The sequence below is a fragment of the Phycodurus eques genome, chromosome 3 (assembly GCF_024500275.1).
Source record: "Phycodurus eques isolate BA_2022a chromosome 3, UOR_Pequ_1.1, whole genome shotgun sequence".
Classification (NCBI taxonomy): Eukaryota; Metazoa; Chordata; class Actinopteri; order Syngnathiformes; family Syngnathidae; genus Phycodurus; species Phycodurus eques.
This window is the reverse complement of record NC_084527.1, coordinates 15,462,284-15,478,790: the sequence shown is the minus strand read 5'-3', so window position 1 is coordinate 15,478,790 and position 16,507 is coordinate 15,462,284. Positions and strand designations below refer to the sequence as shown.

The 16,507-nt window shown below is 43.0% G+C and overlaps 1 protein-coding gene across 4 annotated transcripts in view; it reads right to left on the bottom strand.

Annotated features, from left to right (window-relative positions):
* The window catches only part of kiaa0825 (KIAA0825 ortholog), a 174,194-nt gene that overhangs the window by 142,645 nt on the left and 15,042 nt on the right, over positions 1-16,507 (bottom strand). For 3 of the 4 annotated variants that reach the window (XM_061672236.1, XM_061672237.1, XM_061672238.1), the window contains 6 exons: positions 16,007-16,195; positions 15,718-15,894; positions 14,932-15,250; positions 5,029-5,196; positions 1,608-1,690; positions 1,259-1,510 (listed from right to left, as the gene is read on the bottom strand). In XM_061672236.1, coding sequence (XP_061528220.1) covers positions 1,259-1,510; positions 1,608-1,690; positions 5,029-5,196; positions 14,932-15,250; positions 15,718-15,894; positions 16,007-16,195 — 1,188 coding nt within the window. The remainder of the gene's footprint in view (positions 1-1,258; positions 1,511-1,607; positions 1,691-5,028; positions 5,197-14,931; positions 15,251-15,717; positions 15,895-16,006; positions 16,196-16,507) is intronic. The other variant, XM_061672239.1, reaches the window with a different exon arrangement.

Here is a 16,507-nt window from a genome sequence, read left to right as displayed (position 1 = left end):
AGCAATCAAGATGCCTCCCTTTTCCACTGAGGACTATCACGGACTGCTGCAGAGGATGTCAATCCTGGAAACGAAAGTCCACCGTCTTGAAGTGTATGTGGATGTAAATGGACAGTCGGGGAATGAAACCACTCTACCGATGTCTCAAAATGTTGAGCAGTGTGCTAACAGACAGCCACTTATCTCAACAAAGAGGACGGATGTGGACTGTGGAAACGGTAATGGACCATCCAGCAGTTCTCCCTGTAATTTACTGGGAGCAAAGCCCAAAGATATGGGACGACATCTAAAAGGGAAGACACAACACCAGCAGATTACCGAGGAATCCGGCTGGCCTGCGTTGCGGGCTGGTTCAACCCCGAGTGAGCGGCCGTGGATGGTCGCTACAGCGACGGGCAAGAAAAATGCAAAGCATTGACATCAGACTTACAAATAGATTTGAGCCACTTTTACAAGACCCTGGCCAAGAATGCTCACCCCCCACAACCCCTGAAAGGTATGAAACTAAATCATACAAGAAAAAAATGGCACCCCAAACGTTAATAGTTGGTGATGGAGCTGTCAAGGATGTGAAACGTTTCGGCAGTGAGAAGAACACCAAAGTACTGTGTTTTACCAATGACATGGTGTCTGATATCTCTAAAAAAAAATCTTGGAGATCACTAATCACCACCCAACTGTGAAATATGTCATTATACACACAGGGGCCCTGGATGTTCTCAAGCAGCAATCAGAGGTGCTGAGGCGATTTCCTAGCAAAAGTGCAATGTTTGGATGCTGAGTATTTTTGGCATTTTTATTTTAATTTTGGTATTTTTTATTTTAATTTTGGTATTTTTATTTTATTTTATCTTTTTATTTATTAATTTTTTTCTCTTTGTTTTCAATGTTTATAACCTAAAAAACAGCTCTTTATTTTTAAATGATTTTTCACATTGAGGTACCTTACCCTAGTCATGAAATGCGCTATATAAATAAATTTACTTTGCTTTGCTTTGTGTTTTCTTGCTATGTATGATCCTAAAATATTATGGTGATACGGTATTTAAAAATCTGCTCCAATGAGTAACCAACAGTGTTTTTTTGCCATCCATGTGGTGTTGATTCAACACATTTGCAAGGCTGGCTGACCAGGTAATAGAAATAGTACCTAGTAGTACCTCATGTACCTAATTTGTCAATTGAAAAGCATCACTAGTGAGTAGAGTTGTAGAGTTAAGGGAATAGAGGTGGCAGCATATCCTGTTTTGAGGACTACCTTGGCTACCATGTTAGGAGTGTCTCTCTCTGAGTACGTGTTAAAGTTGTCTTCTGTGACATTTATATTTCTTTTGTTGATGCGCCCGTGTCCACATGTATTTTCCAGCAAGATTGAGCAGTGCCCTGAGGAATGGAGGGCGTCTTCCTGCTGAAGACTCTTGGTACAAACATCATCCAGGACCACTTCGACACAGTGAGCCATATGAGGGGCCAGCCCACTAAAGGCCGACCTCCAGTCAAACTCCAGAACCTTCAAAACAGCAAAACAGATAAATCATTGTTCTTCCCATTTCTGAAAGTAATGATTAATGTCTTGTTAGGTTCTTACAAGGGAGAAAATAACTCACCTCTGATATGTTGGGTGTTTGTGCTGTGAATATCTTGCCTAATCCTGTCAAGTCTGACTCCTCTTTTGCCTTTTTCAAGATGCCTACACAAGAAAAAAATATTTTAACTGCGTCGGACTCCCTATGATCCTATGTAAATCCCTATGTTCCACTTAAAGAAGGCTATGTGGTGTCAGACTTCTGCAGTACAGTATACTACTAAGGATATACTGTATGATCAATATGACTTATTCCCACAGTGTAACATGAAAGCAACTGTATACTGTAACTTCCATTGCTCCAACATTGACCCACTAGTCAAAATGAGATGTGGTAACCAGAGAGTATCAGTGAACAGCTTAAAGGAGGGGGCAGGAAACAGGTGGTAGAGGCTAATGGCGATACCATTATAAGTCTAATTTTCAGGGTTTAGAATCCAATTCAACTCAGATGGCATAAACAGTCTGTAAAGGGTAATTCTGGGAGGGGTATTATGTGGATGTGTGTGTGAGTATGTGTGGAGGGGTGACATGAGACAAGCGTACGAGATGTTGGGCTAGGTTGCAATTAAAAAGCATGCACATCAAGGCCAGAGTATCCTAATCAGTAGGCAAAGAGTGAGACCCCAGGCGAGGCAATTTAGGCGAACACGAGCGCCTGGAATGGAAGAAGGAGGAAGCAGCCAGCACATCACTTTTTGACCTTTAAGCCCGTTTAATGAATTTCTGGTAATTAAGCCATTTGATTGCCTGGAATTAATGACTTGGATAACTGGCCTTTAAAGGCTGTTTACCTCTCAGTAAATTGAGCCTTTCTGCAAGTCTTGTTTTTTATAAATGTAACCTTTATGGGAATTACAGCATGCAAAAGCTCTCAGTTATTTCTATGGTTTGAGAGTTCAACTGAGAAACAAAAAGGATAATAAAGGGAAAACCCCACACTCAAATAAATGAATTCTAGACAGCTCGAATGACACTCAGTAGAGCGCAGACCTCTGCCAAGGCCGATGAATAAAGCTGGGAGACCCCTTCCGCCAATTTTAATGTTGAAAATGAGTCAGAGCAAGGGAGAGTAATTTTAAACTTATTCTGCTATAAATAAAAGATAATGATTAAAAAAGTTTTTTTTTTTAAATAAAGCAGGAACAGTTTTGATCGTACTGTATGTGGTGTGCTCCAATAATTGTGTGTGGTGTGCTTCGATAAGTACAACCCAGCACACCACACACCAAAAGAAATTGTGTTCCACCACCCATCTAGAATGTAGTCCTCCAAGACAGAAATCTTGCATGATCAAACATGATCTAACAAAAACAAAGAAGAAGAAACATAGCAACAATCAGGAAACACAAGACGCAATATGGAAGAGGACACACGAGAGGAGGTAATGATGGTGGTCTCGGGGATATTTTCTAGAGAAAAATGCCGAATGAAAAAAAAAAGAAGACTGTAGAAAAAATCCAGGAGAAAGCGTTAAAGCGGACGTTAAAAAACACTGCTGCTCTTCCATTTCTATGGTCCACCAGACTTAGACTTTCAGGTAGGACATGCTTGTTTTTATTCACACCCACTTGCTTGTTTCTGAATCAGGTCGCTTCTTGATAGCTACATTCCGTTCTACGTCACAATTCACGGAAGCATGACACAGGAGTCATATCTTCCCCACACACGTTAAGACTTTTGGTTGTAAATAAACACTATTAATATTTAAGATTGTTGGCCCCGACCCTGCCTGAGGAATGGAGGAAAAGTGTGCTGGTGCCCATTTTTAAGAACAAACGGTGATGTGCAGAGCTGTGGGACCTATAGAGGAATTAAGTTGATGAGCCACACAATGAAGTTATGGGAAAGAGTAGTGGAGGCTAGACTCAGGACAGAAGTGAGTATTTGCGAGCAACAGTATGGTTTCATGCCTAGAAAGAGTACAACAGATGCATTATTTGCCTTGAGGATGTTGATGGAAAAGTACAGAGGTCAGAAGGAGCTACATTGTGTCTTTGTAGATCTAGAGAAAGACTATGACAGAGTACCCAGAGAGGAACTGTGGTACTGCATGCGGAAGTATGTTAGAATAATACAGGACATGTACGAGGGCAGCAGAACAGTGGTGAGGTGTGGTGTAGGTGTGACAGATGAATTTAAGGTGGAGGTGGGACTGCATCAGGGATAAGCCCTGAGCCCCTTCCTGTTTGCAGTGGTGATGGATAGGCTGACAGATGAGGTTAGACTGGAATTCCTGTGGACCATGCAGATGACATTGTGATCTGCAGTGAAAGCAGGGAGAGGAACAGTTAGAAAGATGGAGGCATGCACTGGAAAGCAGAGGAATGAAGATTAGCCAAAGTAAGACAGGATATATGTGCATGAATGAGAGGGGTGGTGGGGGAAGAGTGAGGCTACAGGGAGAAGGGAGCAAGGGTGGAGGACTTTAAATACTTGGGGTCAACTGTCCAGAGCAATGATGAGTGTGGTCAGGAAGTGAAGAAACGGGTCCAAGCAGGTTGGAACAGGTGGAGGAAGGTGTCAAGTGTGTTATGTGACAGAAGAGTCTCTGCTAGGATGAAGGGCAAAGTTTATAAAACAGTGGTGAGGCCAGCCATGATGTACGGATTAGAGACCGTGGCACTGAAGAGACAACAGGAACCAGACCTGGAGGTGACGGAAATTAAGATGTTGAGGGTCGCTCTTGGAGTGACCAGGTTGGATAAAATTAGAAATGAGCTCATCAGAGGGACAGCCAAGGTTTGATGTTTTTGGGACAGAGTTAGAGAGAGCAGACTTCGATGGTTCGGACACATCCAGAGGGGGGAGAGTGAGTATATTGGTAGAAGGGTGATGAAGATGGAGCTGCCAGGCAAGAGAGCTAGAGGAAGACCAAAGAGAAGGATGATGGATGTCGTGAGGGAAGACATGAGGGCAGTTGGTGTTCGAGAGGAGGATGCAGGAGATAGGTTTACATGGAAAAGGATGACACGCTGTGGCGACCCCTAACGGGACAAGCCGAAACGAAAAGAAGAAGAAGAAGAAGTTGGCCCCGATCCCTTTCAGATCCTATTATTGGAACAAGTTCCCTCTTAACACACTTCCCACCACAGAATACGTTTATGGGATAATGCTGTAAAACATAAATAAACATAAATCTGGCGTCTGTCTTCCTTGGTCGGGAAGGCGCAAAATCAGGACAAAAAACAAGTTATCTTTATGTGTGTACCAGGCCTAACTTTTGATAAGACAAATAATAAAATATAACAATGTTTATTATCATTACTTTTTACAATTGTATATTGTGCATAAAATAAATGTAATAAAATAATACCTTTGGCATTCAAATTAAACAAATATTTCCTTTGGCAATATGCAGACATACTGAGGCATACACGTGTCACTGATCAATTATATGGAGATGTAAACGATGTTGCTATGTTGTACGGATGGCACTTTACCTTTTATACAGGGAGCCTCCCCTGTATAATTAATGAAGGTCATGTTGGTGACTATCTCTTTGAGGCTGCTCTCATAGGCCAGCATTGTGCAGGCCAGCTGGGTTAACGCCCTTAACTGGTGGGAGGTCAAACTGAAGTTTCTACTTTTCATGGGAACCTCCATTGGCGCTGTGGAGAAAATGAAGTGTTTGTGGATGTTTCACTGACACAGATACAGAGAAGTTGCGAGCCGCTCTAAAGTTTACAGTTCAGAAAAGAATAAACAATTTCATGAAAGTAGATTTCTGACACTCACTCATCAGAAAACACCCACAACCCGCAGTCTTGCCTAGCACGACACCTCTTATAAATATCGACCCATTCATGTTTTCCCAATGCACCGCATAAACAAAGAGACAGTGAGAATATGCAAAACTTGGCACCCCCTACAAGTCATACATGCACATCCATCTCTCTCGGTGCAAAACTTTTTTCCCCCTAACCCGACAATGACCCCTTTGGCAAATATGGATTTCCCATTTTGGAGGCTGCCAAACATATCACCCGGGGGATGTTCCGCATTAAGCAGGAGAATGGGTGGCAGGGAGATGTGTTGCTATACTCCCAGACACATGCACAAATACTTTGTGTTTGCCTAAATGAGCTCCATTGCAAAGGCATCTGGGACTGGATGAGCTCAGTATTAGCCTTGACTCTGAAAGCGTGGTGATGATTGAGAGGGGAGAAAAAAGCCAATAATTGTAACATCATTGCCCCTGGATCCTAATGTAATTTTGCCATATTGTTAAACAAAATCTGACAATATGATGACACACTGTCCCCAGGGGTTTATCTCTTAATCACGCTTGAGGTTTGACCCGCTCATGATGTCTGCGTGATTATGAGATTATGTTTGTGTGAGTTTTTAGTGTTTGTGGGCACACTGTATTTATGTGCATGAAAAACCGGTCATTTTGAACAACCTAATTTAGAGAGGACACTTTGGCATACATTTGCACATGTCACTCTTGGATTATAATTGCCATACTGGAACCAGACTGTGGCCACCACGGACTATAGCCTGACCTCAAGTTTGTTGGTGTTTGCAATTTTAAGTGTACATATTTATTTATGCGCATGTGTGTGTGCAGGCATGTATGAAATTGCGTGTGAATACGGGAATGATTATTTGCTGTGCGGCTGCACTGGTGTGTATGTGCAATTAAATTCCATAAGTCTGCTCCTCGGCAACTCCTCTGTAATGGGGTCCGGTGGGACAATGTGCGCATGCTGCATGTGCACACGCGTGACCTGTCCGACACCCACGTGCTTGCCTTTGCCTCACCAGCTCGCACATTCATGCACGCAACACCAATCATGTCTATTTGTGAAGACACCAACACATCATCTCGGAGCCTCAGTGTAAATAATCCAAAATGGATGATGCTGGGACAAGTTGCAGACGGATTGGCTGGATTCTCTGAAATTACTTCCCCAACCTGACCACTAATCTAGTGGTCAGGCTGGGGAAGTAATTGAGCGTCCTTTAACCACCACTTCATCCTATGCTGGCCATCACCTTTTCTCGAGCATCATCTTTTCCTTCCCAGCATTCAAGTCCATTTAGCACCCTCCATGAGCAACACACTAAATGCTCCTCTTAGCCATGACCTTGATGTTTAACAGGGCTCTTTTCCCCACCTCTCCTGCAGCTACCCATGCTATATCAGTATTTATTGTCGTCTTCCCAGCCAAATAGCCCTATAGCCATAGCTGTCTAGTACACTGCCATCTAAACCTCATTATACCTTTGTCACAACAGTGAGGGCAAATGGAAGCTCTCAAAGCAGTTTGATGGAGAGGGTGTGCTTAAAAGCACCCAGGTGCGTCGTACAGCATTGTGCGCAGGGTGTCCCATAGAGCAGAATGACTCAGAGCACGAGCAGTCAGAAGGGTTCAGCCAAAGGTCAGTGTAGTAAGAATCAATGAGGGACATCTGTTGCTGAAAGCAGGCTAACAATATGTTTAAATAAGAGAGATCATCCATACGGTGTGATGATGTTCTTCCAGACAAAAATCAATGTTTCCCCATATTATCCTATATATCACAACAGAAGCTGCCATGGTACTGGTTCAGTATGTGCAGGGGTGAGACCGTGTGTGTGTGTGTGTGTGTGTGTGTGTGTGTGTGGGTGTGTGTCCAGTCTCAGTTTTGTAGCTTTTAACAATGACAACAATGTAACACAAACGAAACAAACAAACAAACAGCAGGTATTTTTGGCGAGCCATCAGTCTTCTCTGTCTGCCTCTCCTGTGGGTATCACCACTAGCTCTACAACACACACACGCACACTCGATCATGCAAACACACACACAAACTGCTCTTGACTGGCAGGGAGCAAAGACAGAGGGGAGAGCGTGGAGGATGTGGTGGAGGCGAGGGAAACAGAAAGAGAGGGAGGGAGAGAGGCGGGAAAAAAGGGAATTCCCTTAGCAGTTGTTATTGATTCCGGTGTTTATGGGCGAATAGTTTAATGCCGTTTACAAAACAGAGCAGATGCAACCAGTGAGCAAAAAGGTAAACAATTGCTGTGTGGCGGGCTGTCAAATCCCCAGACTGATGTATTAAACTCACGATGAAGAGCATTTCCCCTTTGGCTGCACTTATTGCCACTTCATTTCCTCTTAGCTCACAACACACTCTCCATCCTGGCGTCTTTCCCCGTCTCTGCGTCGCTCTTTTCTCTCATACACTTCTATTTATCTGAGGGGGGAAAGGAGATCGTATGCTTTTTGGCACCTGGCTATTTTCTGTCCTTCTCTGGCCCAGGAGGCCCAGTTCTTCCTAACACAGCCATTAGTAAGGGAATTGCATGTGTCTGACATGGCCGAAAACCAATTATGAGACACTTTCTACCAAATGATACCCAAGTCTTTGGGGAATGGGCAATCATGCAATAATTTGGCCACTGATTTAATTTCTCTCCAGCATAGCGTCTCACCCTCGCTTCCTCATTTTCGCTTTTTCTCCCATTCTGCCTGTTGGATGTGTAAACCAGACCACCGGGACTTCGGTCTGACCCCCCTCTTACCACACTGCCCACTGGATTTTATATATCCAGCACATTGGGCAAATGGGCATGTGATGTGTGCACTTAACAGGTGATTTCTGGTGCATGTTTAGCCATAGTGTAATTCAATGAGGTAGAAGAATCTCAAAATGCCAGTGAATTTTATTCCATTATGCACAATAAAAGGTCAAGGTACGGTGCGTATTACATAAATTTCTTCACAGATGCCAACTGTACTGCAAGCGTGCAAAGGGATAAGTAGATGAATGGATCATATTAAACAAGAAAAAATACTTTTTATTTGCTCGATACACCACAATGATGTGCAACCTTCAAAGTCGAACCCCTCAATTCAGAATTTGACCATAATCAACCATCAAGTGTGAAATTAAACAATCTTGTTGTAAACTCTTATCTGCCCATTTCTGAAAATGTGGTCATGAGTGAGCTGTTCTGCACTTCCGCTCAACTGTTACGTAAGAGTGGGGCTAATTTATATAATAACCGCTTCCACACTGTGTCGCTCCAAGCATGACATGAACAGCTAGGCTGTGCAAAGAGCCAGAGCCACTTTTAAGCAACTAAGACTACACTTCCTGAAACATTATCATGCAGAAACATCCATACGTGCCACAAATGCAACACCCCTACTATAAGGTAAATACCAAAAGGTAAGCAGAGCTGCAATGAGTTTTGTTGGATTGGATACCTCTGAGAAGTTGTCGACGTGGTGGGAGGCGGGGTGTATTTGTGTATGGTGATGTGTCCATGCTGCTCTAGTTGCCTTGGACAGGATTCGCCCCCGGTAGCTTTTCTGATGCAGAGCATATTGGGACAATTAAATCTGGCTACACTACCCGTCGTCGTTTTTTCCACCTGCGTTGTGTTCTGCTGAGTTTCTAACCTTGCGCAATCATATCACAGAGTGTCAAGCAGTGTCCTGTGTGTGCCTTAGGATGCACCTGTGAATGAGAAAGTGTATGCGTGCATGCGTGTGTGTGTAAAACTGTGGGGAAGGAGGCGATCAGCTACAGTGAATTGGTCCTCTAGGCCCTGTGACAGCTGGGGTCCTCTTTGTCAGTTTCGGTCCACTGCTCCCTCAGACAGCCTTATTATGGGAGGCGTCCTGCTGTGATTCCCAAATACGGATGCCGACACATGCACACGCACATAAACACAGCAACCCAAGTACTGGTGGTCCTTCCTAGGGGCTCTGCCACCTAGGCCTCTGCAGGGGGCCACCTGTCCTTCACAGAAGGATACTGCAGCAATACTTGTATCTGCATTAAATTGCCTTGTACGAAGAAAAAAAAATGGTTATAATGGTTTATACTTATAGGGGCATAATATTTGTGAATGACATACACTTTTTAACACATGTCTGTCCTTGTTTCTCTTTGTAGTGAGATGGGATTTTAAATGTCTCCTCCTACTTGACTTGAACCAAGCAACCTGCACGAAGAAGACAGAGGATTTGCACTGCCTGGCTACAGGAGCATTTCATTAAAAATACTTGCCCTTGCCTGTATTATTGCTTTCAGGTCTTCTGTGAATCACATAGACTCTTTATCACAATGTGCGGGCTGCTCTCGATAAGATAGTCATTTTTGTCATTGCTCTCTCAAAGGAAGGTACCAGGAAAGTGAGCGTTTTCAAAAATAATCCACAAAAGCCCATTGTGATCACTTGGAGGGCAAAAATAAATGGCAGACATAATACACATCCCCACGGGTTGGGAAAGATAATTTTCTTTGATGTCACTCAACTTAGTAAAACTAGCCTTGTCATACTCTTACCATAAGTCAAAAGCGCCAAACACATCATGCTCAGGTGTACATAGAAATTGCTCAGGAGCCACCCCCCACTCTTCCTCGCTCATAATTACATGGCAGCTTGCGGTTGCACGTCCCTGGCTGACAGTGTGAATAAACTCAGTCAGAGATATGATCTAGAGAGGAACAGCTCTTATTAAATATTAACAAACGCCATTCCCAAGTAGCCTCAATCCCTATAAGCACCTCCAATGCCAGGCAGCGACTCAGCCGAGCTTCTTCGTGTCGCTACACAACCTCTTTCCCCACTGAATAGGCTGCTGCGCTTTCTCTATGAAAGAGTTCAAAGAGCGACAGAGGGTGAGGTAGGGGGTGGGGAGCGAATATATGCTGGGGTGAATATGTTCGCTGTATATGTTCAAACTCAATTCATTTTTTTGTTTTTTGGGGGGTTTTTTTACCTATAGGGAGCTGGCAACATCGTCAGACAGGGAATTTATTGAAAGTGGAATTCAAATTAGCTCTATCAGAATGGGGTTGCAAAGTGTTTGAACAGAATTTTAAAAGTTCACCTTCACCCATGTGTTCTATTGTTGGGGAATAAATGAGATGTGTGTATGTAGAGAAGTTGCACAGAAAGTGTTTGATGTTCATGTAACCATGCATGCATACTGAAATGCCAATTGAAATTGAATGATGTATATTTTTTAAGAGATATGAAATGATTCTAAATCATGCAGTTTTCTGAGTGAGCCAACGAAGCAAGAAGCCACATTTAATCAAAGATGGCTGTATACCAATATGCACTCATAAATGTCCACCTATATAACCTCTCACATTTATAGTAGATGTATGACTTTAAAGGTACCATATTTTGGCTATTTAGACCTCCATAAAGTGACTCTCTAAGATGGACTTGATATAAAAGTGTTAATTTCATTTCAAACAACACCTTGGTTTTGTCAAATGAGTCAACTTCTGTTTGAGCAAGTTTTGTATCCGCTTTGTCCATATTTGGCCCCCCTTGCTCCTGATTGGTTGTTTCCGTGTAGAAGACCCATTTTTGAAAGCACACGTTTGTTATGTTGACAGCGCTGGCTTGGGAGGGGAGAGGTAGTCAAAGATCTTCGCTAGTGACGGAGATAAGCTCGAGAAATTTTAATTACCTGATTTCAGGCGTCTTGGCAGAACAACGTCTGGATTTCAGGAATGCGTGGACAATTTTAATTCATATTTTACGTTTACTGAAGCACCATAGAGACAGTCTTTATCTTCTTTTTGATCAGCAGTGGTTTTCGCCTTGTAACTCTTCCATGGATGCAATTTTTGCCCAGTCTCTTTCTTATTGTTGTGTCATGGAACACCGACCTTAACTGAGGCAAGGAAGACCTGCAGTTCTTGAGATGTTGTCCTGAGTTCCTTTGTGGCCTCCTGGATTATTCATTGCCGTTCTCTTGGGGTAATCTTTGTAGACCGGCCACTCCTGGGAAGGTTCACCACTGTTCCATGTTTTCTCCATGTGAGGATAATGGCTCCTATTGTTTGCGTGAGTCCTAAAGCTTTAGAAATGTGTTTTGTAACCATTTCCACAGACTGATAGATGTCAATGACTTTATTTCTCGACTGTTCTGGAATTTCTTTGGATCGTTTTTTTGGACGGGATTTTGTCGGCACAGATTCTGTTTAAGTGATTTCTTCATTGAACAAGTCTGGAGGTAATCAGACTTAACCAAAAATTGTGGTCAGCCACAATTAATTCATGATTTAACAAGGGGGGGGTATTTACTTTTTCACACAAGGCCAGGCAACTTTGAATAGTTGTTTGTTTTTTTCCTTACTAAATTAAATCAGCATTTAAAAACAGCATTTTAAATTCACTTGGGTTATATTTGTCTGATATTTACATTTGTTTGATGATCCTAAACATTAAAGTGGAGAAACTATGAAAAAATATAAGAATTTGAGAAGGGGGCCAATACTTTTTCACGACACCGTACAGACTCAGGGAAGTGCGCTTGTAAATCCTGACCAGCCTGTCAAGCCGAGTCAGCTGCCTCACTGTTCAGCCTACCACATAGTAGAAAACTATGAGAAGACGGGAAAAGACAGGTAAGATGGAAAGGAATTGAGTGTGAGAAAAGAGTAACAACGGAAATAAGTGGGAAAGTAGATGAAGTAAAAGAGAGTTGAGACGACCCTTCACATCTGTCTAGGTACAATGTCAGCGCCTGCCTTTGAGGCAGTAGGGTTAAAAAGAGAAGGCAGATGCTATTGAATGCTGTTAAATGGTTCAGTGGTTTGACAGTGGATGATGCTACAGACAACACTTCTCCCTTGGGAGCCTGCAGAGTCTCCCAGGCAAAGCTCTCATCAAAATATACCTACCGCCTGCCTCCACTGCAGGAACCAACAATAACACAGCAGGGGAGGACAGTGAGATCTAAAGAGTCATTGGATGCTTATGAAAATAGAATCATTTTGTGTTACCGTAGCCCTAATTGTTTTGACAATTATGGGCGTAGCATACAGTATAGACAGTAAAGTGTGAAAGCAGATTATGCATTGCTGTTCAAACTGTGGCTCAATAAGAGCCACGGGCGTTTGGGTGGTGAACATGGGGGTTCTGAAGCAATTTGGGGAAGGGAAAAGAAAGGGGAGGGTGATTACACAAAATGTAATCCCAACTGTAGCCCTCAAAGCTGTGTTGCAGCTGATAGTCAAACACACGCACACACACACACAAACACCTCAACTGAGCACAAGCAAAACTGCACAACACAGGTCCCCCGTTCCCTTTGGAGCTGTGTTCTGCCTCCGGTGCTACATTTGACGGTTTGTTGAGCGGCACGTAGGTGTGTAGCCTCCGCTACGTTATGTGATCAAACAGGCCAACTGACGCATGGCCAATTATCTTGGCTGCCTCCTCTCATCTCACATTTAAGCGAAGGGGAAGGAGAAAACCAAAGAGAGAGAGGGAGAGACAGAGGGAAAAGGCGAGGCAAGGCTGCCGGCGTGTTTACCCAAGAATGGCAGATGTAAAGATGCTTTTCGCGCTGCTCCACAGGGAAACTGACGTGCACAATTTTTGAAAAAGTAAACAATGGCTCACATGCTTTAGATTTGGTTTTTTTTTGCTTGGCGTAGCCTTATCGTCAGCAAGTCCTAAATAAGTCAATGTGAAACAAACAAAGGGAATTAAGTATCAAAAGTACACTTTTCTCTAGTCTCACGGTATGACATCGGTGTCAATGCCACCATACTGACATTCTGAATTTTCTACCACTCAAAAATCTGTTGAAAGAACTACTGCAGCACTCTTTGTTCTCCCTCTTTTCCATCCTGTAAGAGCATATAACACTACTCGGAAGGAGAAGGATGGTTTGGGGGTTAATCTCTCATTTGTATACTCCTGAATGGAGTAAGCATAAAGTGAAGTTCCTGGCATAGTGTCATAATTTGACCTTGGATATGCTTCACAGTCAATGCAGCCCTATGGGGGGCACAAGCCAGTACAAACTGTAGGCCGGTGCCAAGCCCGGATAAATGCTGAGGGTTGCGTCAGAAAAGGCATCAGTCTTAAAACTTTGCCAAACAAATATAAGCATTCATCCAAAGAATTCCATACCGGATCGGTCGTGGCCCGGGTTAACAACGTCCGCCACCGGCGCCGTCAACCTGCAGGGCGGCGTTGGAAATTCAGCTACTGTGGGTCGAAGTCGAAGAAGAAGAAGAGGTGGAAAGCGGGTTCTTTGGCAGAAAGAGAAGAGGAAAGCACAGAGTCTAAAACTGAATGTGGGGATTTTGATTGTTGGGACTATGACAGAAAGATCTCGGGAGTTGGTTGACATGATGATTAGGAGAATGGTTGATATATTGTGTGTCCAGGAGACCAGGTGGAAAGGCAGTAAGGCTAGAAGTTTAGGGGCAGGGTTTAAATTATTTTACCATGGTGTAGATGGGAAGAGAAATGGAGTCGGGGTTATTTTAAAAGAAGAGTTGGCTAAGAGTGTCTTGGAGGTGAAAAGAGTATCAGATCGAGTGATGAGGCTGAAACTTGAAATTGAGGGTGTTATGTATAATGTAATTAGTGGCTATGCCCCACAAGTAGGATGTGACCTAGAGGTGAAAGAGACATTCTGGAAGGAGCTAGGGGTGTCCAAGGTTTGGGATCAACTGTCCAGAGCAATGGTGAGTGTGGTCAGGAAGTGAAGAAACGGGTCCAAGCAGGTTGGAACGGGTGGGAGAAGGTGTCAGGTGTGTTATGTGACAGAAGAGTCTCTGCTAGGATGAAGGGCAAAGTTTATAAAACAGTGGTGAGGCCAGCCATGATGTACGGATAAGAGACTGAAGAGACAACAGGAAGTAGAGCTGGAGGTGGCGGAAATTAAGATGTTGAGGTTCGCTCTCGGAGTGACCAGGTTGGATAAAATTAGAAATGAGCTCATCAGAGCAATAGCCAAGGTTTGATGTTTTGGAGACGAAGTTAGAGAGGCCAGACTTCGATGGTTTGGACACGTCCAGAGGAGAAAAAAGTGAGTATATTGGTAGAAGGATGATGAGGATGGAGGTGCCAGGAAAGAGAGCTAGAGGAAGACCAAAGAGAAGATTGATGGATGTCGTGAGGGAAGACATGAAGGCAGTTGGTGTTCGAGAGGAGGATGCAGGAGGTTACATGGAAAAGGATGAAGCGCTGTGGCGACCCCTAAAGGGACACGCAAAAGGAAAAGAAGAAGATATGCTTCACAGTCCTTACAATCATCCTTACCAGTTAATTTCATTTGAAGATTAACTGCAAATGAAGTGTTTAGAAGTAGTTTGAGTCGAAGAAGCCTTGACCCTAGAGTTGCTGCACCACTCTCTTTCTAGGTGAAGAGAGGAGGAGGAGGAAAGCAATTACAATGGGAATAGTTACTGACAATCACTTTCAAGGATCTTGGCTCAGGGCCTCACACACAACAGCTGGAATGTAATGGAAAAGTGAAGCTGAAGAGAAGAACTCTTTAAAGGTGTAAAGAGAAAATGGAAAGAGAAACAACTTAATAAACCCAACAGTGTTAAAAGACGGGTAAAATACTACTTACCAACTGTTGCTCGAGATTTGGATGAGTATCTTTTTATCTTGCTGCCGGGCATGGTGTTCAGGGCAGTCTCACATTCTCTCTCCATCAATGAGGACAATTCACCAGCCATTGGGCAGAGGTAGGATGCATTTAGGAAGCCCAAGATGGCGTGTTGTTCAACTACTCTTGGAAGGACATGGAGGTCTTCTGTGAGAGCCTGGGTGAGAGCTGGGATCACAGAGCGGAAGGCCATAGTCACTCTGTCAAAGCCAGTTACGCCAGCTGGACTGGAGCACATGGCAGAGTGCAGAAGAGCCAGCGTGGCCTGGCCTCTTAGTCCCTGAATCGATAAAGCCAAAAAGATAATATGCCATGATATAGTTATTCGGTACTCTACCTTTTATATTGGCATTGCATGAACACATTATGGCTTCTGGAATACTTCCCATGATGCTTCACTATCTTACATGACAATGTCAAGATGAATGTCAAGATGATTACTGTTCACATCCATCTGGTCTGTCTGAAAATGCACCAATATTAATGGAAGGCTAGTAGCTGGCAGTGTCACTTTCTTAAAGAAACACTTTGCAAATGTACACAAACTGACTGACTTCTTGAACACCCTCTTTTTGTTCTGTTAATCTTAAACAACGACTCTCTGCTTCACCATTGTTTTAGTTGTGACATATGCGTTAAAGATTTATCACAGAAATTTTAATGTCTACAGAGAGACAATTATGGTATTGTTTTAAAAAACTTGTCAGTTACACAAATGTTCATGTTTCAAAGCCAAATGGCTGTTACCTGGTAATGAGTGAGCACTTCCGACTCAGGGTACAAGAAGCACAGCTGCTGCAGGATGTGGACTCGTTCAGTGATGGACAAGGAAGAAACTCCATGAGTCGCTGAGCCATCGGTAGACAGCCGCTCTAACAGATGACAGCGTAGCTGAAGACGGACATCGTCCCATGCTACCTGGATCTTAAAAAAAATGAAAAGAAAGTGGCTTTTAGTCTCTCAATACATTTAATTTATAAATCATGCATTGAAGTAATAATGATAAGGAACACAAAAAGTATAGGAAAATCATTACCTCTGATGAAGAGTCATCTTTGATTGTATGTACCAAGGGGAAGGAAGCGGCAATGATTTGAGGATGACAGAAAGAATAGGATGAAGACGGGGTACAAGGGAAGCAGATACCACACTGGGATGAAAGGTTGAGTAAAAGCTGCAGTGTTGCCTCCTCTTTTCCTTCCTCTTTCGACCTCAGGTAATTTTGCTAAAATATATTTTTTTAAAAAGACCAGAAAAATAGAGAAAAATGTTCTCTTACAAAAATGTACAATGACTTAACCCAAAACAATGGCATGGACATTATTATAATTATTATAAATGAGACCACCTCAACAGATGTGTTAGGAAACTGAGTTTTCCTTCAGAATAAATTTTTTGTGGCTTTCTTCTTATGTAGTATACACTCCAAAACACTCCCTCAAATGTGGGCAATTAATTGGAAATGAGATTCAAATATATTTAATGTTGCAGTGCTTCAAAAGTACAGTAAATACAGATGAAAGTTTAGCAAAGATGT